Consider the following 24,400-nt stretch of genomic DNA (forward strand, 5'->3'; position numbering starts at 1 on the left):
TAATAAATTTATGTTACGTGAACTTTTTACAATAATACAGTTGGGTCAAAGTTGTTTCTACTTTTTTGAATACATAAATATGTTTCAGAAACAAAATCCATTTTTCAAAAAATGTATCTAAAATTGAATGCAAAAAAACGAAATTATATTAAAATTGATGTTATCTTATATGTTTTGAATTAAGACTGATTTATTTTGCAAGAATTTGTTAAAACGAACTTAAAAATAAAAAAATCTAAATAGAAAATGATGTCAGTTTTGTCAAAGTAAAACGAAAATGCAAAACAGTTAGTCGAAAATCATGTTCTGTTTCAACTTAATATTTTGAGTTTACATATGTCGCTAAACTAAACTGAAAAATTATTGCTAAATTAAAACAAAACTTATATAATCTTGGTAATTTAATCGGAAACTAATATAAGAATTCGAAATATTTTATTCAAACAAATTAACCGAGGAATCAACAAATTAATATCGAAATTACATCTAATTATTATTTTTTTGAGTTTACATACTAAGTTTATCTTTAGAAAAATTTCATTTTGTTTTTGAACTTGGGACTTATGTATTTATTTTCTAAAATCTTGTTAAAGTCCACTTTAAAATCGTAAAGATTGGAATGAAGATAATGTAATTTTAATTTTTTCACTAGATTGTTTGTTTTTGTGCGAGAGTTCTTTAAAAATAAGTCGAAAAATTATTTAAAAAATCATGCAATTTTTGTTTTTTAATCAAAATGAAAAATTACTAAGTTAGTTGAATAAAACATTTTCTTCCAAATATTTTGACAGGGTTAAAAGCCAGAAATGTTCTCTAAAAAGTTTGTAGAAAACACATTTTGTTAGACCGAAAATTGTGTGAATTTCATTTCTAAACGCATTTTTAATTTGAAAACTATTTTTTTTTTTAGAAAAAAGTAGTTGGAAAACAATCTATATTCTAACCAGCGTTTACAATAAAGAGCCTTCCTTGTGCATGTTTTTCAGCCAGGAACGAATTTTTGCAAACATTTCGTTAGAAATTAAATGAAAAATTACCCAATTATACTAAAATGGGTGTTACTAATAGCCATTTTAGAGTATTCTTAAAGTAAAAACTACGTTTTTTTCAAAAAATGATACAAAAAATTGATATTATTTTATCTTCTTAAGATAAGACCAATTTATTTTGCAAGAATTTGTCAAAATGCACCTAAAAATCAGAAAAATTTGGAACGATATTTAGCCTAAATTAGCCAAAAAAAAAAACGAACAATGTATGAAGTCTATGTTTTGTTTTCGAGTTAATTTAATATTTATGTTTAGAAATGTCATTAAAACAAAAAGAAAACAAAAAAATTTAGTATTGAGCGCATTTTTTCAGCTCGAATCAAAATTGTGAAATGTCAACAAAATGAAGCCAAAATAGAATGTGATTTTTGTTTTTTATGTGGTTAACAAATTGTTTTTTTTTTTCAAATAATCTTGCTAAACCTAGCTGAAATATTACTAAGTTTGATCGAAATGTATATGAATTTTACTTGTTTTAGTTCATGTTTAAACCTGAGACTCAAAATTAGAAAAAAACGAACTAGTGTTACTTCACCTGTTTCACTTGATTTCGTTTGTTTTTGATTGAAATTTCGTCACTAAATAAGCTGAAAATGACAAAATTTGGTAAAAAAAGGACTTTTCTACATTTTTAAAGCTTTTAAACATGTTTTTGAGTTCCTTACTTAAATATAACAAGCTAAAATATTACCTTATTGGAAACTCAAAATATGATTTTCAATTTTAGTGGTTTACTAGCACGTTTTCAATACAGTAGGTAATATAAAAGAAATCCAAGAAACTATCGAAAAATTAAATTAATCTTCGTTATTGTTTATCAATTCTAAACGGTCTTCTAAACAACTGACAATGTGTGATTTGCGACATTTGTCTTAGGCAAATTTTTATCTCACATTAAAACTTGAATCAACCGAATAATAATTAAATTTATAAACAAACTAACACATTTATTTTTTTTATTTTCTTTCAAAGAATCGAAACTTTGCGACATTTCCAGTTAAAAATATTTACCTAATCATTTCAACAGTCAACGAATAAAGATGATCACGGCCACTTTCATATGTTTATTTTTAAATTTTTATTGTTCATTTTCAATACTTTGCACAATCATTTAAAACCTAGAATGTTTCATTTATTTATTTACCTTCCTTCCCTAAAAATTTCAACAGTTGATAAACGAAATAAACGATTTCTGAAAAATTATTACAGCGGCTGTTTATTGTCAAGGGCAGGTCATATTCATTTTGTGTGACTGTATACATGCAATAAGTCCATGTGAAGATTTTATATGAGAAAATTTTGTTTTCAGTCTCACCATCAACTGTATTTGAGTTTTTATATCGATGTATCTTAGCCTTTCGCATTAAAAAAGAATCATTTCAAAGTAACGTTTGCACTTCAAAGGCCAGGCGTCAAGAAAAATACGTTGCGGTGGAAAAGTGAAATGAATTTGACGCTTTTTGATCGAAGATGGGGTGTAGGGAGAGAAAAAAACACGGAATAGAAATTTCTTTCTCTTATGTTCTTTCGACAGATTGCTGTTATTTACAAACGAAGGCAAACATTAATAATGAAAACTCCATGTTTTCGGTATGTTACAGGTCTTATTAAATCGGCGCAGTTAGACAGAAAACAAATAACAAAAAAACTGAGAAAAGTGCAATTGATAAATCAAAGATGTTTAAACCTGTTTAAGCTTTATAGGATTAAAATACACTGTAATTTTTGTATTAGATAGTGAACCTACAAATTTTAAATACAGTCTTGAGCATTGATTTACAATGATGAAAAATGAAAATGAATGAACTAAATTACATAACTTTGAAATTAGAAATTTCCAACTAGTCGTTGTTCATTAAACGCTTCAGTCTATCACTGAAAAGTAATAAATCGATTCGCTTGATGTCTGCGTAATTGGGTTGCTTTAGAAAAAGCCAACTAAGTCCACCATATTAACAAGAAAATCAGCACTTGGAAACTTCGATAATTAGGACTCGATTCTCGCAAGAAGCACAAGATATTAGCTTCCAGACTTGAAAGACACCCACTCTCACAGCTGTAATTTATTTTTCAAAGAGTACAGGTTACGACAATTAATTAATCAAATACATTTAATAAATTGCTTGTTTTGTATCAGTGATAATTTTTTGCTAATCACAGTGATCGTGGGTAGAAAATAGGGATTACGGTTTCTTTCTGGTAATACCTTTCTGATTTTGACCTCAAATGCCTAAATTAAAGTTCAAACAGTACAGTCCAAACATATTTATGTTTTATGTTAGACTATATACGCCATTTTATAATTTTTTTGTATTATTTTTAATTTCAGTATTTTATTCTTCAAAAATTAAAATTTACGTTTTTTTTCTGTACAAGAAAGTTTTGACATCTGTTTGGTCAGATTATTTTTAACAAATATAAAGCAATTTCAAGCCTTGTTGAGTCAAATTCGAAAAATAAAACGTTGTATTCGCCTCGTTTTTGTGTAAATCGGTTCATTTCTTTCACCTCTTGGATGATAAACCTCTCGTTATCACTCGTCGTTTAAAAATACACTCGGCAATAAAGCGTCCGATTTACACTATTTTATCTAAACAAAATTGCAGCGATAATGTTTTCGAAGAAGACTCTTCATGTGCAAATAGTTTCGAATCGAAAATGGAAGATTATGAATGCCTATAAACTGCCTACAATTTTTTTTACAAAAACACAATCGCTATTTTAATCAGGACCGGAAAATTTTTACGATTTCGAGAATTCAAAAATTTAGAAAGAAAATTAACAGCGTTTTAGGTTGTTTTCTTTCGACTTTTGATAAAAAAATAAGTTTGTTTCAAACCTATATGCCGTTTTATAGATTTTTAATTGCTTATTGCAAAGGGTTAACTCTGAATTATTTATTTTAAAGGTGTTGTCTTAGAATTTTTTTCACGCTAATTTCGCTGGGGTTTCTTTGTATCGATAATTTTGATATGATATGAAAAATGTAGAAAATTGTTCCAATCTTTAAGTGGATTTTTTCAAACATGGAATTGTCGGACAGCAAAATAGGGATTACTAAAATTATTAATTTTATTAATAAAAATTAAGAAAAAGTCGTTTTTTTGAATCACACTCGTTGATTAATAATAATCTATTAGCTGTTTCAAAATTAATAAACGCCAACGTCGCATTTTCTCTCAAAACTAGCTGTTATAAATTATTCATGCTCTTTAAAAAAATATTAGTTAATGTAATTTATACTTTCAATGACAGGTCTATAACTATTTTACAACTATTTTTTATCAATCTTATTTAAAAAAATAATTCGAAAATAAAATGCGACGTTGGCGTTTTGTATAGTTTTGAAACAACTAGTACTTCTACTGTTATTTAATTTATAACTAAAATTGGGCTTCTGTTTGTTGTTGATAAACCATTATTATTAACAAACAGCAACTTCAAAGAAAAAAAAGAAAAACTGTTGGACTTTCTCTAATAGAGATTTTTTGAAAATTATACAGCAAATATACGATTTAGTAAAAAAATATTCAGATGATTTAGACACAAAGCTTCCATAAAATACAAATTATTTTTTCGACGAAACTTCAACGAATTTTTTTCATTCATATCTGACAAATAGAAAACAAATTGTTACTATAAGCCTTTCACAATCAAGAGCAGGTAATATTACATGCGGTATTCCACAAGGCTCAATTTTCAGACCGTTTCTGTTTTTAATTTACAGTGCAGAGGTATTAGAAACCGTAAATTATGTAAATATCCATGCCTTTGCAGATGATACACAGTTAAAGAACGTTCTAGTTAGAAACGTCTAGTTTTTTTGGTTTTTGCTTGAAAAAATAAAAAATAAAGTTACAAATTTTCATTTTTTTTCAATAATTTAAAAACTAAAACTGAAAAAATGACTCATCAAATTTTCTTTCAGATAATTGTTCAACATAAAAATGTGTAATTTTGTCCTATTTTAACTGACGTCGTATTTTGTATAATAAGTGAGATCCCCATGGTGGAGCTTGAAAATCGGACATTCTGTATATGTACTATTCTGAGTTAACCTCCAAAATGGACAAAAAAAAATTAGAAATAGCAAACGCCTAATCATTTCAATTAGGTAGATCTGTTCTATTAATTTGTCAAGTTTCCACAACAAATTTCTGTTTTTTCACATTGACATCACAAGAATTTTTTAAATAACAACTTCTTCTTGATGTTGGTAATTTAAATAGATAGATATTTTTTGCGTTTTCATGTGGTGCGAGTGCGATCTTTCTACAGAGTTTTCATAGTCTATTATGTAGTTCTCAAGGTTAAGTTAATGGTGCAGTGTTGAAAACGTGAAATCAAAGAAATGGTGCGATTTTTTATGACAATTATGTCAACTAATCTTACTAAAAACTTTAGCAATATTTACTCTGTAACTCATATAATAAATTTATCTTTTCATCAGTAAATGTTATTCCTTTGCATAAAAAAGTTCCGAAAACTGATATATCCAATAATAGAGCTAAAAATTTGTGTTCCAGTATTTATAAAACAATAAAAATAGTTGTAAATAAACAATTAATATCTTTTGTATTATCTAATAATTTAATATCACACTGTCATAAAAAGTAAAAGTATAGATGCGGCCCTTTTTCAATTTTTAACAACTACTGTTTCAACCATGGACAGAAAGGAAACAGTAATTGGTTTATTCAGTGATTTTGCAATATTATTTGACTGTGAGAATCACGACATCTTATCGTTCAAAATGTAGAAATATGGAGTTGCCCTTAATTGGTTCCAAAGTTTTTGGGAGAATAGGGAACAACGGGTGTCTTTAGCATCTAAAAAAAGATTAAATTACGCGTTCTACAAGGGTCGATACTGGGACCTACATTATTCTTGGTTTTTATAAACGACATTTTTAAATATAGTATTTAGTATATATAGTATCATGCGTTCATTTAAAAACCTTGGCTCAGTTGACTGTGCTTTAAATTTGAACTTGGGAACAGTGTAATCGGATCCGGAAATAGTTTCCGGCAGTTATTTATGGAATGTCAAAAAGTTTTGAGGTTAGGTATTTTTCCACCCTTGTAATCTTGTTTTACTCGTTACTTGTTTTGCTTTGCATTTAGTCTTATTTCATCGTACTTTTCACAAAACCACTCATTTATCCAAGTACGCCCGTGTGTTTTTGCATCGAAGGTCTAAAAGTGGCAGCAAAATGAAATCACCAAAATTTTTTAAATTTTTTTTTCTACTTTTTGAAATTATGGCTTCCTTGAGTCACTACGCGCATTTCTGCTGTGGTGTTTGATTTAACTTTCAGCAGGTTTTTGAGTGAAATCAAAGAAGATTTTCGTTTGACAATATTGACATTTCGTAATGACTGTCAAAATTCTACACTGGAAAATTAAAAAACAAAAGAAGATTCCACAGTCTCCTGAGCCAAGGTTTTTATTTGAACGCTCGATATATAGTATATAGTGTATATAGTATAGTAATCCTCGTTGTACTATAGTATCGTATGCTGACGATTCAAATTTTCTGATCACTAGCAAGAGTATGCAAGAGGCGATTACAGCTCTTTATATCATAAAATAGATGTCTGGGTTGAGGGTAATAAATTAGTTATTAACTATCAAAAATCAAACTGTATAATATTTAGCTCTCTGTCAAAAAATGTAAATAATGATCTGGTTTTGGATGATTCCACGATTCTTCTATGTGTAAACGTAGTGACCATGTTAGAGCTATATAGTCGCGACTTTATGTTGGACACCGCATGTTAACACAATATACAGGGTCGCTAAAAAGTATGGATATAGTTAAATATTATAAAAACTATTCATCAAAACTTATTGAAATTTGGTGCATGCTTAAGAGTATATAAATTCTGTCGTTTCAGATGTTTATTACATTTATATCTCCATTTGTTTTTCGGATACAATTACAAGGCTAACTTGTTTTTTTTTTTAAATAGCAACAAGGGTCAAATTTAATATTTTTGAGAAGAGCATTTTTTTCTGAGTTCTATGGTATAACACATGCATACCCTAATTTAACCGAAACTTAAAAAAAATTGAAAGTTTTGAAAAATGTAATATTTTGTTGGCCTTAGAAATGTTGTCTTTATCTATCGTTAGCTTTTTGCTGTTTAAACGTTGACCAAAAATAAGTAAAAGTTAAAAATAATTGTTAAAATAACACTTTTAACTGAAAAAGAACACATTTAATTTTAAAAAATTGGAACACAAAATACTTGATTTTTATGCTACAAAAGATGTTTAAAATGATTTCCACCAACTTTTTGGCTTTCTGTCCCCATGATACGTCAACATGGAAATATTTTTCGCTCAGTTTTACTTAAATGTACTATTATTAAACTAATTATTGCAGCCAAGTTTAATTTTTGGCTAATATACCAGTGACAGATATCGCTAATAACAGTATTTTCAAGGCTCACTTAGTTTTATTATTCCAGAAAATTTTTGAATTTTAATTTTTTTATTTTCTAATATAAGTAACGGTTATTATGTTACATCATTGAATTCAGAAAAAAAGTATTTCGATCACAAAAGAGGGCTGTCCAAATTATTGTTTAATTAAAAAAGACAGATTCCTGTAGAGAGGCATTTAAAACACTCAAAAATATAGTCACATTTAAGGATTCTAGTGATAACTACGCCTATAACACAAGATGTAAAGAACATTTGATTCCAAATAAACATAAAACTGTATTATTTCAGAAAAGTATAAAATATAATTGTTGCAAATTTTTTAATAAGTTCTCAGAGAAAAACAGATGTTCGGCAAATGTTTATGTTTTTATGAAAAAAGTAAAAAAGTTACAACTGGAACATACAATCTATAATTTTCAAGAATTTTTCCAAAATTTGTAGCTTTTAAGTGCTCGTTCGATTGTCATTTTAATCTATGTGTAGTAGCGGTCAGCTCCATTTGCGTGTGCATCATCTGACATTTCTGTCACTACGTTTACATTGCAGGATCGTAGCGGTGATAAATTATCAAATATTTTTTAAGGCTATGAAGTGTTTAAATTTTGGGTTGTTCGTTGGTGGTGAAGGTGTCGTTTTCTTTAAATACAATTAAAATTCTGTGCAATGTATTGGAAATTGTTTCCTAGATGTCTGTCTTGTTTATTACGCCAATATCAAATTAACAAGTTTTTCAACAGTTGTACCATTCCAAAGTTAAACTCACAATTTTTGGTGCCCTTTGAAGATGAATTCTGTAAAAAACAGTATCTAAAGTGGGAGTAAAGTAGGCTACACGGAAGTGTCTTATTTAAGTTAAGTACAATTAATTATAAACATAATGAGTATGGACAAGAAGTTTCGTAATGAAACTAAAGTAATGTGTGAATTACCCTAAACAAAGATGTAAGTCTTGTTAATAGTTGGAATCTGTAATCATGTTTATGCATTTCTGTAGGTGAGAAGTAAAAGATCTAAAAGCTGAAACTGAATATGTAGGTCCACATTCCACTACCAGAAGCAAAAGTATGAACATTAAACTTGTAATATTGACTATCTAGAAACTAGAAGATCACTCTTGTGTGAATGCTTATTAACAAAATTAGGCTTTATTGACTCTTTATACGCACCAGGATTCCGTACCTACATTGTATCTGTGGTATACATACAATATGTAAGGTTATGTAATTTCCATTTTTATTTCATTTATAAAGCGTTTGGCTTGGTGTCAGAATAATGGAAAGTATCTACCAGTGCAATATTTTTTGCACCTGTAATGAGATTTGAATAGAATAAAAGAGCTGATCCTCATTACTTTAGTTTTTAATATCAACACATTATTATATTAATGCTTGTTTAATCGTAAGAAATTTTTGAATATTGGTCACAAATAATTAATTAATTACAAAAAATACAATTCACAAAACTAATAAACGCAGAATCAAAAATCTAATTTGCGAAACGCAAATCGTAAAACACAATAAACACAAATACTTCAGAATAACACCGATAACACTTTCGACAACCATGCGACAACGACTATAATTTATTGTCAATGTCAGGTTGAGAAATTCGTGACACTTGATGGTGTTGTAGAAGTGCACATGTAAATTAATGTTCAAGAATACCACCCTTAGTTGTTTAAATTTGCAATGTTTTGATATTTTTTTATAGTTTTGTGTTGGTAATGAAAAAATGAAATTGATGACGCACACGCAAATCGAGCTGACATAGTCCCTACACACGGTTTTTTTTACTATGTGTAGAGTTACCTGAATAGTAATAGTAATAATAATAATACAGGGTGTTTACGGTCTTGGGATTGAGACTTAAAGAGAATGATGTGAGTGACAGAAGAACTTCAAAATTCTATATAAAATAAAAATTAATTATAACAGAAAATCACTCAATTTACATTATTTGTTTGTGAAATGCTGTTTCAACAATTGCTATTACCATGTGCTTGGCCGTAAATCCTAATCATGACAACCAATTCATTACTTCAATAATTGTAGTCCAGGGACGTAAATTTGATGAAAATCCTCCATACAAAACACAAACCAAATTTGCTCGAAACGATTTAGGTTGAGTGATCAAACAGAGAACCAGCGGATTTAAATTTTGATCAAATCTAAAGTAAAGCCAAATGAAATGATGACAATGTCAAAACTATAAAGTGATGTTTTTCGCTATCGTGATTACAATGTTCTTATTTGTTGCAACAATTAAATTTAGTTTTTACAGAGAAATTATTCTAGTGACCCTCAAATCCTGTACCAATACTACGGAGTTAAATAACATTCTTAAAAAGAACAACCCTAGTAGCACAGTTTTACTGAATTATCTTTCGGTTATATAACGTTTTATAACCGCAATACAGCAATCTAACCATTGATTATGTTAGACTCAGCTTATATAACGGTTATCTAACCATGAGTATGTTTAGCGTCTATAACCATGATTATATTACGATTAGATAACCGTTATGTTTCTAAAGTAATATGGCCCAAGCTAGATTTAGGTTACATATTAGTGTTCTAACCATGGTTATGTCTAGCGTATACAGCAAAGGTTATGTGACGGTTATATAACTGCTATGTATGTAATGCAATATAGCGTATGCTAGATTCAGTTTATATATCGGTGATCTAAGCATGGTTATGTTGCAGTTATATTTAATATTTGCCGGCATTTTATAATAATAATTACAAAACAAAATAAGTGATCTAAGAAATTTTTGGTTATATGGTTGAAAATTATCTAGTTTGTTGGTCGTAAAATGCATTCAACACTGATTTTTGCTTTTTTTTTACTTCTACGTGTTGCAACCACGTGAATCGTCATCTATATTTATTGTTTATCATGTAAGTAGAGTACAATTTGAATTTATACTTAATTGAAAGCTGAAAAAGCTTTCCTAAATGTATTTTAGTTTTGACCACAAAAAAATGAATTTGTCAAAACCAATGAAAATTATTCTAAGAATGAATATTTTCTCACTTTCAACTTACTGACCCTTTAATCCTTCAATGAGAAAACAATGAACAGTGAACAATATGTTTTTGAAAATAGTAATACTTTAGTTCCTGATAACTGTAATTTGTTAACAGTTTGACAAACTCTTGTTCATTGGAGGAAAAAGATAACACTGACTACATAAGAAGTTTTGCTGTAAGATGGCATTTCTCCTTTCCTATTACTCCTACAACATCTTCGGTCTTAACATAAGTAGTTCTATGTTAGTTCTGGTTATCGAATATTTTCTTGCAGAAGTCATTCTTAAATATTCTTTTGAAATTTTTCAACAAGGAATCAACAAAACACTGAACATTATATATTGTGCACTAGTGATGTTGTGCACTCCAAAGAGGCTGCATAGAAGCACCAATTTATTTATTCTAAATATTTAAAAATTTAATTTGTATTAAAATTTACTACGAGTTTTTTTAAGTAAACTTTAGGCAAAAGTTATATAAGGGCAATAGAATGGTTAGATCACTAAGCATAACCGAAATATAAGCAAAATGTAAAGGAAATTATATAACCGAAATATAACCACGCGTAGATAAAGGTTAGATAAAGATACATATCCGCAATATAACCGAGATATAAGAGGAGTTATATAACCGCAACATAACCGCGTGTAGACAACGGTTAGATAAAGTGGTTAACTAACAGTTAGCTTATAAAAGCGTCATATTTGGGAATTGGCGGTTAAATTGGAAGGTTTTATCTCGGTTATAAAAGTGTGCTACTAGGGAATTTACTGAGTTTTTTTTAATATTAATAACAATAATTATTATTAATGTTATTATGTATTATTATTACATACGGTGTATTAGAAATACATGTGTTAATTTTAACACGTAATAATGCTCATCAAATAGAACAACTTTTCTATATAAGAAAACACAGGAAGCGTACCTGAACTAAATCGAGTGAGGACAAAACACGTCACTGGAAACCAAGCAATAGTTAGGGCTGTAATTCAAGCTTTTGAAGAGAATCCAATCAGCAGTGTATGTAAAAACATTTCCAAAGTCCTGAATGTTCAATTGACGAGAATTTTTCAGTTGTTCAGTCTTTTAGTCTTCTTTAAAAGAATTAAAGCATCCAGTACCAAAAGTAAGTCAAAAATATTGTTTTTTAACTTTGTATGGGTGAGAGATAATTGTGAAATGTCTCTAGCGTGACAGTGCGAGTAGGGTTGACCAAAATTCAATGGTAGTGTTCATTTGTCTCATCGAGATCTACGCTTTTGCATCTATCATGCGTTCATTTAAAAACCTTGGCTCAGTTGACTGTGCTTTAAATTTGAACTTGGGAACAGTGTAATCGGATCCGGAAATAGTTGCCGGCAGTCATTTATGGAATGTCAAAAAGTTTTGAGGTTAGGTATTTTTCCACCCTTGTAATCTTATTTTATTCGTTACTTGTTTTGCTTTGTATTTAGTCTTATTTCATCGTATTTTTCTCTCTGTTCAACGTTTTCAGAACTCCATAATTGTGTGTGAGTGCACAATTTTTTGTGGTTTGACTGCACTGTGTGAATTTTGCATTTTATTATGCTTTAGTTCGTTGTTCGAGTGTTAATCATGTTTTTTTCATAACAACATAAAATGTTTATGTTGGAATCGTACTGCCCCAACGGAAGAAAAAGGTTGACGGAATTTGAGAGTATTCTGTTAATACATGCTTTTTCCCTACAACAAACATGTTCTTAGTTTGTCCTTTGACTCATTCTAGCCAGGTTTACTTGATAGCCTAAATAAAATTTACACCAACTGTTTCGATTAAAAATTCTAGTCACAAACCCACTCATTTATCCAAGTACGCCCGTGTATTTGCATCGAGGGTCTAAAAGTGGCAGCAAAATGAAATCACCAAAATTTTTTAAATATTTTTTTCTACTTTTTGAAATTATGGCTGCCTTGGGTTACTGCGCGCATTTCTGCTGTAGTGTTGGATTTAACTTTCAGCAGGTTTTTGAGTGAAATCAAAGAAGATTTTCGTTTGACAATATTGACATTTCGTAATGACTGTCAAAATTCTACACTGGAAAATTAAAAAACAAAAGAAGATTCCACAGTCTCCTGAGCCAAGGTTTTTATTTGAACGCTCTATATATCCACGTTTAACATTTTGTTTCTCATTTTTCTCGCGAAACAGACGTCTTCCACGAAGGAATTTTTTGTGACAGCATTTTTCACTGACGATAATTTTTTTAATATAAGTTTTAAAAGGCATAACATTTTGAAAAGGCATGTAAAAATTACGTTTTTAAAACTTGAGTTGTTGCATTAAATGGATTTTAATCTTTATCTTCTAAAATATCTGCATTTTAAATTAATTTCATAAAAATCCGTTGACAAATATCTGAGATATCAGCCTCGAAGGTCTTAGCTGAGACACCCTGGATAATTCTATTATCAATATTTGGTAAATGACTAGTAAAAGAAATCAACATTAGCAATTTGTTTATTAATAATTATGATTACAAACGTGAAACTTGTTTCCAGAAATGCTCCACCGAAGCACCTCGTCTCGTCGCAGACGAGCATCACGAAGTGCAGCCTCATCTCCTCAAACCCGTCCTTCTCGCTCGGCTGGAACAAGCCCCGGTCGTCGAGCAAGCATTGCAGTTTCACCAGTGGACAGTGAGCGAGCCTCCAGAAACACCCTCGCACCTGAAATAAACCGCAGTCCACGACACAGCATCATTCCAGACATTTCCCTAGATTCGGAAAGTCTTCGAAGCCCTCGACACAGTCTCGCCCCGGAAGTCCTAAGTCCAAGAAATAGTCTAGTTCCGGACACTGCAGGCTTGAGAAGTCCAAGACATAGTCTAGTGCCAAATGACACTTACTCGCGAAGTCCTCGAAACAGTTTAGTGCCCGATTCTGCGTTAAGTCCTCGAAATAGTTTAGTGCCGGATAGTTTTAATCGAAGTCCGCGAAATAGTCTCGTTCCGGAAGTTAGTAAAAGTGGCCGAAATAGTCTAGTCCCGGATTCGAATCGTAGTCCTCGACACAGTTTAGTACCTGATAGTAATACCTATGGTTCGAGGGCAAATTTAGCACCGGATTTTAACCGAAGTCCCAGAAATAGTCTTATTCCTGATTCAAGCAGAACCCCAAGAGCTAGTCTCACACCGTCCGAGTCCACAACATGGCACAAAGATGAAGAGACGGGGAGCAGAAGTCCACGTCATAGTATACAGGGTGAGTCACTGTTATTGGGAATTGTAAACGGGAGCTCAAAGTGGAGTTTATAAAATTATTTTTCCCCATACAGTTTGTTCCATATTTTTAGTGCAGCCTTTAAAGTTGTTTTTTTTTAATAGCACCCCTTATATATTTGTACATACAGTGAAAACGGGGTATAACGACATCGCTTAATGCGACTAATAAATGACTATAACTTTACTTAGGAGACATAAAATCTCAGAAATTTCTGAACCTAAAAGAATAGTACAGCAGAATAAAAATAAGGACGCTTCGAGCATTTTACCTTCTCGGCGCTAAATCGTTTTAAATTAATTTAAATCCAACCAATTCACTAATTACTTGAAAAAAATGCACTAATGTTGAGCCTTGCATTTTTAATAGAAAAACTGCCGACTAAATTGTCATAAGAAACATGAGAAAAAAATTAATTGAAATTTCTGCTTTGTCCAGTAGTTTTCAGGACGCTGGGAATACGGCTAAAGAAAAATGTTAGGAAGAAATTTGTAGGGAATTGAACATCCTTTAAAAAAGTCCGCAAGACTATATATTATCTTTGTCGTCAATGGTTTAGGCGCTAAAGGCGTTCAAAGACGCTAAAGCAATGGATTCGTTTCATTTTATCGATGGTCATGTAATGTTAATTTATACCTAAAATGTAGAAGATATAAATATGGTGACCCAAACTTTTTTTATAGTAAATTGAATTCTCTATAACTTTGTTTCTTACACTTTTTTGTATCGTCAACCGTATTCTCAGCGTTTTGATGAATATGTGATGGGGCGCAAAGAATTATCGCTTAGAATTATCAAGTTGCTGTTCCACCTTATACAGGGTGTCCTTGCGAGTAGGTAAAGTCTATATTAATTTCTAAATATTGGAAAAGTAATAATTTTATTTTCCTAAGCTGTAGATACTAATTTTTTGTCTGACCTAAAATTTTTCAAATATACAGGTTGTTTCAAAAATAAGCAATAATATAAACTTATATATTTTTAAAAGGAACACCTTATATTTTTTGCATTTTTTGATGTAGCTTTTAAAACTAATGATTTTGACTTCAACTTTTATCGGTCGATTTTGAATGGTTTTTGAAGACTTAATTTTTTTTACGAAAAAACGCTCATTTTAAAAAATTATTACTTAAAAACTAAGATCTCTAGAAAAATTAAAACTTAAAAAAAAGTTAAACTTTAAGAATGTATTTTTTCTTAGCTCACTTCGATTAAGAAATTAAAAAAAAGAGGTTTTTTTAAAGTTAAATACCTTAAAAATTTTAAAATAACATTCTTGTTTTTATTTTTGCATCTAAAAGACCTTCAAGTTGTCTATCTAAAAACAATAACAGTTAAATAAAAAATAAAAAAATATTTAACTTTAAACATTAAAAATTAATCATTAAAAATTATTAAATATTGTTTCAGTAGTCGAAAAGTGAAATTTTTAGCTAATAATAACTTTAATGTTACCCTTAGATTATTATTCGGCACTTTTTACAGTGAAATAGTTAAAATTGTATTATTTAGGACGAACTTTTAAATCTACGTCAAATGATTCAAAATGGAGTTGCTATGGTTATGGTATGGGTTACTGTGGTAACGACAATGCTCATGAATAATTTGCATTGTTGCTAAAATTTAATTTTAAATTTAAATATCTTTTTAATTATTAACTTTAGGCATTTGAAACTTCATGTTTGTAGATAGACAATTTAATAATCTTTAATAAGCAAAAATCTAAAATAGGTCGTTCCATTTAAATTTTTCAAGTTATTCCACTTTTAACAAACTTTTTAAATTATTTACGTTTCTCATTGCATTGCGCAAATCAAATTATAGAGGATTTAAGGTTGAACTCTCCTATTTAAAGTGGTGAAAGTTCAACTTTTCTAGGAGTCTTAGTTTCTGAGTTACACATTTTTAACAGGAGCTTGTTTTTGCTAAAAAAAAATATTTCAGAATCTAAGCAAAATCAGCCAATAAAAGTTTAACATTTTTGCATTATGTTTATCTTACTATTGCGAATTTAATGCTCTATCTCTCTGTATTTTTTTGTTTGTTAAGTGTTAAGCGTTATACAAATACAACCATTTTTTCAAATTCATTTTGGGCAAAACTTGGATGGTAATGAAACAACTGCACACTCTAGCGACATTAACGGAACTATCTAGTTCGGAAACGTTTTATTTGTATGTCATTTTTTAATATCTTAACCTTTAGATATCCGTAGTACCGACCGAATTTCCATAATAAAGACCTAGTATAGACATACTTGACATACTAGGTGTTATAGTATAGACATACATTGGCCCGAATTCTTATCTCATCATTAAGGATGTGATTAGCTAAATACGCTATTAAACTAAACATAAAACGATATATGGTAGCGGTCAGCTCCATTTGCGTGTGCGTCATCTGACATTTCTGTCACTACGTTTACATAGCAGGGGCATAGCGGTGACAAACTATCAAATATTTTTTGAGGTTACGAAGTGTTTAAATTATGAGTTGTTACAAAAAATACAGATTCACAAAACAAGAACTAATAAACGCAGAATCAAAAACCTAACGAAATGCAAATCACAAAACACAATAAACGAACGGAAAATACTTGCGATTAACACCGATAACACTTTCGACAACCATGCGACGACGTCTATAATTTACTGTCAATGTCAGTTGACAATTCGTGACACTTGACGGTGTTGTCGAAGTGCACATGTAAATTAATGTTCAAGGATACCACCCTTAGATAGCCCTCAGTTGTTTAAATTTGCATTGTTTTTGATAATTTTTTATAGCTTTGTGTTGGTAATGAAAAAATGAAATTGATGACGCACACGCAAATCGAGCTGACCGCCACTATAGATTTATGTAAATCTAATGCTGTAGAGAGAGATGCAAACGTTGCCATGGAAGTTAGAGACGTTATTAAATTTAATAATGGGATAAGAATTCGGGCCATTTAGTTTATTTTTTTATATAATCAACTGTCAGTGTGATAAAGACCAGACTATATTACCCTAAAAGTTCATGTCCAATCACTTTTGAAGCCGGCTGTATTCTGTATTTGCATTTTTGAAAATTGGACGTTATTATTAATCGTTAGTTCGCTAATGTAAAGATGGTCTAAAATTACTAAATGTGTTGTTGTACGTGTTTTAAATTGGACACAACTTGAAAAATTTGGAAATTGAATTTGCCAGATAAAAAAATTATACCAACCTTATTTCAAAAAAATTACTATTTATGATAATGCCAACTTGACGGCTCTTAGACAGTTGATTATAAAAAAATTGACTATACATACCGTCTATAACAACATCGCTTAAAGCAGCCAACTTTTACGAAATTCATTGGTTATAACGACCAATAGTCATACACTCTTAGCAATAATATTTATCAGGTCATACGTATCATTGTGATTTGGTCAAAAAAATCGCCGTAATAGAACACCATTTGAAAATATTTTTTTGCATAACTTGACAACTAGAAGGTATTTCAAAAATTTTTTTTGTAAAAAATTTAGGGACAAATCTTTTGTTTCCATACTTTCGACCCACTTGGTATGTATGTTATATAGGCTAATTTTTTTAGGACCTATATTAGAATCTTTTTAACTTCTGATATAGCTAGAGCTTTAAGATGTATTTTAGTTATTAGACTTATCTGTCATAGTTTTTGACGTGTGTCAATTTTTTATACAAATTTTTATTCGCAGTTGTTTATTTAAAATATTACAGCTCGTAAATCCTTTACAATAAGTGATTTTTTTTTGATTTGATTGCGGTTTGAAGGTTTTTCTCAAATCTTCAGGAATGTCAGCTGTCAAGGCTACTATGATTTTTTTAAATGATGATTAAAAAACAGTTTTTTTTCAAATGGAATTTCTTTGTTTTTTTACTAGCAATCAAAAGATCATCAATTTTTATTAACATTCACGTTTATTAACATTTTTTATACTATCTCTTACAGTTTTTCAAATAATAACAAAAATCAAAATTTTTACTATTTTTATTTTTAATCAAGTAAACTTTCGAAAAATATTATAAAATTGTGCTATTAATTACAAGAAATTAATTAAAGAAAATTGTCCACCATTTTCATTCAAAAAGTTCAAAATTCGATGGCAGACTGACTAAGTTACTTTACATAATTCACTAAGTTATAACTTATAATAAACCATAATTATGTAAATATTGTTTTGCTGCTTATTTGATAATGAACCAGCTAAAAGTTAAATAACATACTGAAGTTTGACAGTTTTGACCATTTTGCAAGGTTTACTTGATTACCAATGAAAAGTACGTAGTAAAATCTGTTTTTTGTGATTTTTTTCAAAAACTGTAAGAGATAACTATAGGACGTATTGACAAAAGTTACCATAAAAATCGATGTTCTTTCGATTGCCGTTAAGAAAGTCAGGTCGTTTCATTTGAAAAAACTGAGCAGTTTTTGAAAACCATTTTGAAAAAATCTTATTAGCCATGAATTTTGACAGTTGACAATTTTGAAAATTTTAAATTGTTTTTATTTCTAGAAGTTCAGCCACTTTGAAAATAATTTATTTGAATTCAGAATGGTTGATTTGGATTGTAAACAAAATGTAGTTATTCTAGAAGAATCACCCTGTATTGCTTTTATCAACTATCGGATATGGTGTTCTAAGTTTGCGGTCCCTTCATTGTCTTTATAACCGATTTCTAATGTAGCTGAACTTACAAGGTCGTACATTTAAAAATAAACAGTTTGATAAAAAAGTGTTTTTGGGTCATTGGAGTCATAGAAAAATAGTTTTCTTGGAGGAAAAAATCTCGATGGAATGTATTTATCTTTTGCTTGTGAGCTTTACCCACTCGGCTGGCGCCTCGTGCGTCAAGATTCGCACGATATCATTCACTTTCTACACTCGTTATATAGCATATTAATTACATAGTTACAAGTTAGAAAATAAAAATTGTACCCAAAATAGATAATAAATGATTTTCAAGAGTTAATACGTTCTCAAATACACAACACCCATATCAATAAAAACTCAACTTGCAGTTCCAGATAGCAGTCGAAGTCCTAGAGGAAGTATAGCTCCTGAAAGTCTCTGCGTTAGGACGAGTCCGCGTGGAAGCATAGCTGGGGAATATCCATGCGATCGAAGCCCTCGAGGGAGTATTGGGCCTGAAAGTGGTGGTGAGAACAGGAGTCCGAGAGGAAGCATCGCCAGAAGTACGCTGAATGCGGAGGATTGTGGTCGAAGTCCCAGAGGAAGTCTGACGTTGACTTTCCAGGAGCCGCCTGCTAATGAACGACGCTCGAGTGCAGACAATCCTTCCGGTGAGTTGTCACAAACAGAGAGATTCATTAAACGGCGTAAAGGGTTGCAAAAAGCCGAAAGCGAAACAATAACTAATGACGCGCCAGCTCACTGACATTTTATAAAACTAAGAATTTAATTCGGGTTTGGAACATTTCATATCAAACGTAATAAGGCTAAAGTTGAAGTTATCAATATCATGCGGAGTGCTCTTTATTTAATATACAGGGTGGTCCACTCTAGCTCCCGTCTTCTGTAGCTCAGTTATTATTAAAGTTGGAGTTTTGATATTTTATAGATGTTGTTTATAGCCTACGACACATTTTAGAAAAATATTTTTGATTATACAGAGTGTCTCAAAAAAGTATGACGTCATAATTATCAATTTTTTGTATGGCATGCTATTATTTTTTTGTAGTCACTATGATACCTTTTTAGTCTAAGAGACTTAACAATTTTTTTTAATATTTTTTTAATAATTGCTTACATTTTTTTATAAACTTATGAATCTACAGGTTTACAATTTTTATTCAGGTAGTTGGAGGTAATCTCACTTTATGTATTTCTAAACTATTTTTTTTAACAAAATAGCCTACAATAACATGTAACATTATGGTTATAAGTTATAGGAAAAAAACACAGAAGACGTTTGCAAGTTTGCATTCATGGATATATCGGAAATTACCTGCAGTATTCTAAATATGCTCCGCTTAATTATGTGTTTAAGTTTAAATTTAGAAAAGAATACAAAATTTACACAAATAATAACAAAACTTTGTTCTGTTTTAATGTTTAATCTGACCATATAATTATTAATTATTAATTATACAGAATAGACTTAAAATATACAGGTTGGTCCCGATATAACTTGCCAGAACACCCTATATATTTTTGCATAATTAGATTTTACGCAAAAAAGTAATGTAACTTTATATAAACTGTCATGAGTTTACCTTTTTTCATTTTAGAATTATTCAACTTTTCGGGATAAAAAAGACCAATTTTTGAAAAATTACTGCGAAGTCGTCTATGATTATTTTCCGCCAAACTTGCAACAGAAACATTTAGAATAGCCTGGATTTTTAGGAAATATTTGACTTTTACTTGAAATAGGGAAATTATGTCAAAACGCAAAAAGTTGAAAAACTCATTTTTTTTAAATGGAACATTATGTATTTCTTCACACATATCGATAGCATTTTTTATAAGGTTTTCAATGATATGCGGTTTGTATAGCAAATTTACATTATCTCTTAAAGTGTTAAAAAAACATTTTTTATTTATTTTATTCTTCGGCAATGTCAAAATTGACGGTTTTTCTCTTGCGTAAAGAAAATTTGTCAACTGTTTGGCATTTCTTGATACAAAACGTCAGATTATTTTTAACAAATTTAAAGCAGTTTTAAGCCTTGTTGAGTCTAATACATCTAATGCTGTATTCAACTCGTTTTCGTGTAACTCGGTTTGTTTGTTTTACTTTGTGGATAATAAACCTCTCGTTTTCACTCGACGTTTAAAAATCCATTCGTGAAATATAGTGTCCGATTTACACTCTAATAACTATTATGAATAATTTATTTTTGATAAGAGAAATGTATTTATGTATCAGGTAATAATTAGATTACTAACGTCATTTCATTAGTCACATTAGTACATATAAAAAATTAATTACCATTTGACTGTCAGACTCTATAGGCTAACAGATTTTCTTGTAATAAAATATATTTTCTTGAAACATCTCGAAAAATATTTTAAATTTGCTATGCAAACCCCATATCATTAGAAAGCTTATCAAAAATGCTATCGATTTATGAAAAAATCATAGTGTTCCATTAAAAAAAATGAGTTATTCTACTTTTTGCGTTTTGGCGCACCCTGTATATTATCTGCCTGTTTTAACTAAAAGTCGACTATCTGCCAAAACTACAGGGTATTCTTCGTTTTTCTGTTGCAAATTTTTTTGAAAATATTTAAAAGCGGCTCCGGAGTGATTTTTCAAATATTGGATCTCTTTATAACGAAAAGTTGAATAATTCCGAAACGAAAAGAGATAGACCTATAATAATTCATACAAAGTGACATTATTTTTTGAGTGGAATTTAATTATGTAAAAATATATAGGGTGTTCAATTTAAAAAAATATAACTTTGGTTCACCATATATACAACACCCTGTATATAATAAAAATATTTTTAGTTTGTGCACTTTAAGTCGATCTATCGGATAATGACAACGGCATAGTAATATTTCAAGTAACAAAAAAGTTATAGACCGATTACGCACCTCTGGGTCATTCTGTATGATGCAATTTTAATTACAAATACTAAAACTTCCTAAAATACTTACAGTATTCAAAAGTTTGATAAAACATAATAACAGCATTGTGATTCAACACATTTTGTTTAAGACTAAATCTAGAACGGAACCGATTTGGATTTTGTAGATGTGTGAGAAATGTTTTGTCAGATTTTTGATGAGAGGATTCTTTTAAAGCGATTATTTTTCATTCACGATTACACTTTTTTAAATTCTAAAGTTTTTAGTTTTTTTTGAAACCGTAATGGGGACAAGAGGAAAATTACGTCCTCTTCATTAAACTTATTAAAGCTGATTTGGCCTTATTCTTCACTACAACAACAAAACTAACTTTGCAAATTTGTCTAAATATCTAAAATAAAAGTTTTGTCTTTAATTAAGAAATGAAGAAAAAACGTGCAAAATTGTAAATATGAGGCTTACTTTGTTCTCGGAATCAAACTTCAGAACAACAAAACTAATTTTGCCATTTCGTCTAAAATAAAAATAAAAATTTTGGCTCTAATTAAAAAATGAAGAAAAAAAAAACGAACGAAATTAGCAATAAATAAATTACTTATAAATTTATGAGCTTACAGGAGTATCTTTAGCAATCTTTGTCATAACTTCTTTCTGGATAGGTAATTATATTCGTAAAACAGTGAAAATTTTCATTTTGCATAATTTGAAAAGTGAACAGTGCAGCTTGATTTTACGTATTTATTTTTTAAGTAAAGGCAATTTTTTGTTTATTTTGTTTTTGCACGGCCTACATTCCCAGATATTTGAAATAAACACTTCTAGCTAAATAACATTAAACTTATTAATGGACGTTATAAAAATTCATGCCGCAATAATAACAGTAAAAAGCAGAATTTGATGAATGTGTAACTGCATATAGACACCATTTAGATGGAACGTTTTACGAGCACTTAGTAGCACGATACAAAAAGTCGTATTCCATTAAATTAGAAATTTCATCGCTCCTTATTATATTTTTATTTGATGACACAAAAGCGTTCGATAGTCATCGTGCTCTGAGCTACAAAATATCATGTCACGAGATCGCAAATCGCAACCAAAGCCATAAATAACAGCTTCTTGTAATTTTGACATAAAACAGGAACGATATGGTTAAGGTCTCGTAAAAACGAAAATCTTGGTCCTTGAGGATTTTTCCGGAATAATATCACTAAAGATACACTGTTTCTCTCCAACGTATAAAATTTATGGCTCCTTAGGGAATGAACAAAATTGATAAAAGTATAGATTATGAAAATGGTGAACTTAAAGATGGTAGACACTTATTTAGGTGACGTGGTAACACACTTTTCTGTCTCTCACGCTCGTAAATTTTCTGAGGGGAAATAAAGAGCAGGAAACTTGTAAAATTTAACCAAATGAAAAATGTGGTTTTATGAGGAAAATATCGATTTTCTATCAAAGCAAGACAAATGCTTCTGGCAGAAATTCAAAATGCAGTTAAGTCTATAAATATGATTGCACTACGGAGGACTATAGATTAGGATTATTTCAAAATTGTTTTGTAGGTACTTAAATAATTAACTTTGATTAAATTAGCATTTACGCAGATATATTAATTTCACTTTGTTGTAGAAATTTATAAAGTTTGGGTTAACAATCTTGAGACTTAACTAATCTTTGATAACAGAAATCTTTATTTTTAACAAAATATTCAACGTATTATTAGATGCTTTATATTGGCGAATTAAATTTAGCTTTTTTAAGTACATATAGTTATAACAAAAGGAATAATTAGAGCTAGAAGGAGCACTGCATTTAAAGACATTAATTTGTTAATTGGTTCTTGTCAAATTCTTGATCATAGTTTAACTTAAACAGTAATTAGATGTTTTTTTTAACTTGAATTTGCTATTTATAATTAATTTGTACTTTTAAAAAAATGCAGTAGTGTTACAAAAAAATTAAATTAAATATATTTTTTTTAATAAAATTTTTATTTAAATAAAGATCTGTTAATATCTGGAACTAAGTCAACAGAATAAAAAAAGTCAAATTGAAACTAAAGAATGATGCTGAAAAATAAACAGAAAAGATTAGATTAATCTGTTGCGTTAGGAAGTTAAAAAAATTAAATATCAAAGTCATTTAAAAATAAATCAAGTTTGGAGACAGAGCTGAACGAAATAACTCGTTTCGAAGTATTTTTCTCTAAGTAAAATCAATTTCTTTAATAAGTTTTGTGAAACGAAATGAGACGAAAAATATACATTCAATCCAAAGTTTAATATTTTTTTGCATTGACAAATGACAAGTTTTCATTTAATAAATCAGCGATTTTGTAATAAATTTAACTGAATCTGAGCAATTTTACTTTTTTTATAAATAACAAATTAAGTATTTGTGAAAGTAGAAGTGATTTTTTTGAAAGTGAATTTTTATTAAAAACTAAAACAACTTTGCAACTGATTGCATTAATACAATAAAAAAACAGATTGATCGAAAAAAGCCGAAATTTAGTTGAAATACATATTTGTTAATAGCAAGCAGGTTGTGTAAAACGAAAAATACGATTTTAGAACAAACGTTTATGATTATCTGCTTTGATAGAAGCCACATTATTATATTCTCAAATCGGCTGATTTTATCTTTTGCTTAAAATAAATCTTTTTCTGGTAAAAGTGTTTTTTATTAATTATAATGAAACAACACAAAAAAATCTAAAATATTAAAGACAGAATCAAAATTTTTGATTTAATAAAAAATAGAATTGTAAGTGTATTTTTTATTATTATTAGTGGGAGAAATATGGCCATTTCAATAATTACAATAAAGGCTACAAATACGTAGAGTACTTGAGGAAAAAGTTTCCAATGTTTATTTAAAGAGGATGAGTACATCTAGTCATGTAGTTAAAAAAATGTATGCAATTAGTTATCAATTTTTCGTCCCGCGTTTTATTTTTGAGAACGCAGAAAATAAGGATAAAGACATAAAAAATACATTATATCAAAAAAAAGCTGAATTCACTTTTAAAAATGGTGGATGCGCCGATTT

At 29.5% G+C, this 24,400-nt stretch overlaps 1 protein-coding gene across 7 annotated transcripts in view; it reads left to right on the forward strand.

Moving 5' to 3' along the window:
• LOC103314073 (uncharacterized) overlaps nt 1-24,400 on the forward strand; it is a 195,757-nt gene that overhangs the window by 133,482 nt on the left and 37,875 nt on the right. For 4 of the 7 annotated variants that reach the window (XR_010333764.1, XR_010333765.1, XM_015981844.2 and 1 more), the window contains exons 3-4: nt 13,054-13,755; nt 18,805-19,086. Coding sequence is in view for 5 of the 7 variants with exons in the window: in XM_015981844.2 (XP_015837330.1) it covers nt 13,056-13,755; nt 18,805-19,086 (982 nt within the window). In the remaining 2 variants the exon portion in view is untranslated. The other 3 variants (XM_064356272.1, XM_064356271.1, XM_064356270.1) reach the window with 3 other exon arrangements.

Source organism: Tribolium castaneum, chromosome 4 (assembly GCF_031307605.1).
Source record: "Tribolium castaneum strain GA2 chromosome 4, icTriCast1.1, whole genome shotgun sequence".
Taxonomy (NCBI): domain Eukaryota; kingdom Metazoa; phylum Arthropoda; class Insecta; order Coleoptera; family Tenebrionidae; genus Tribolium; species Tribolium castaneum.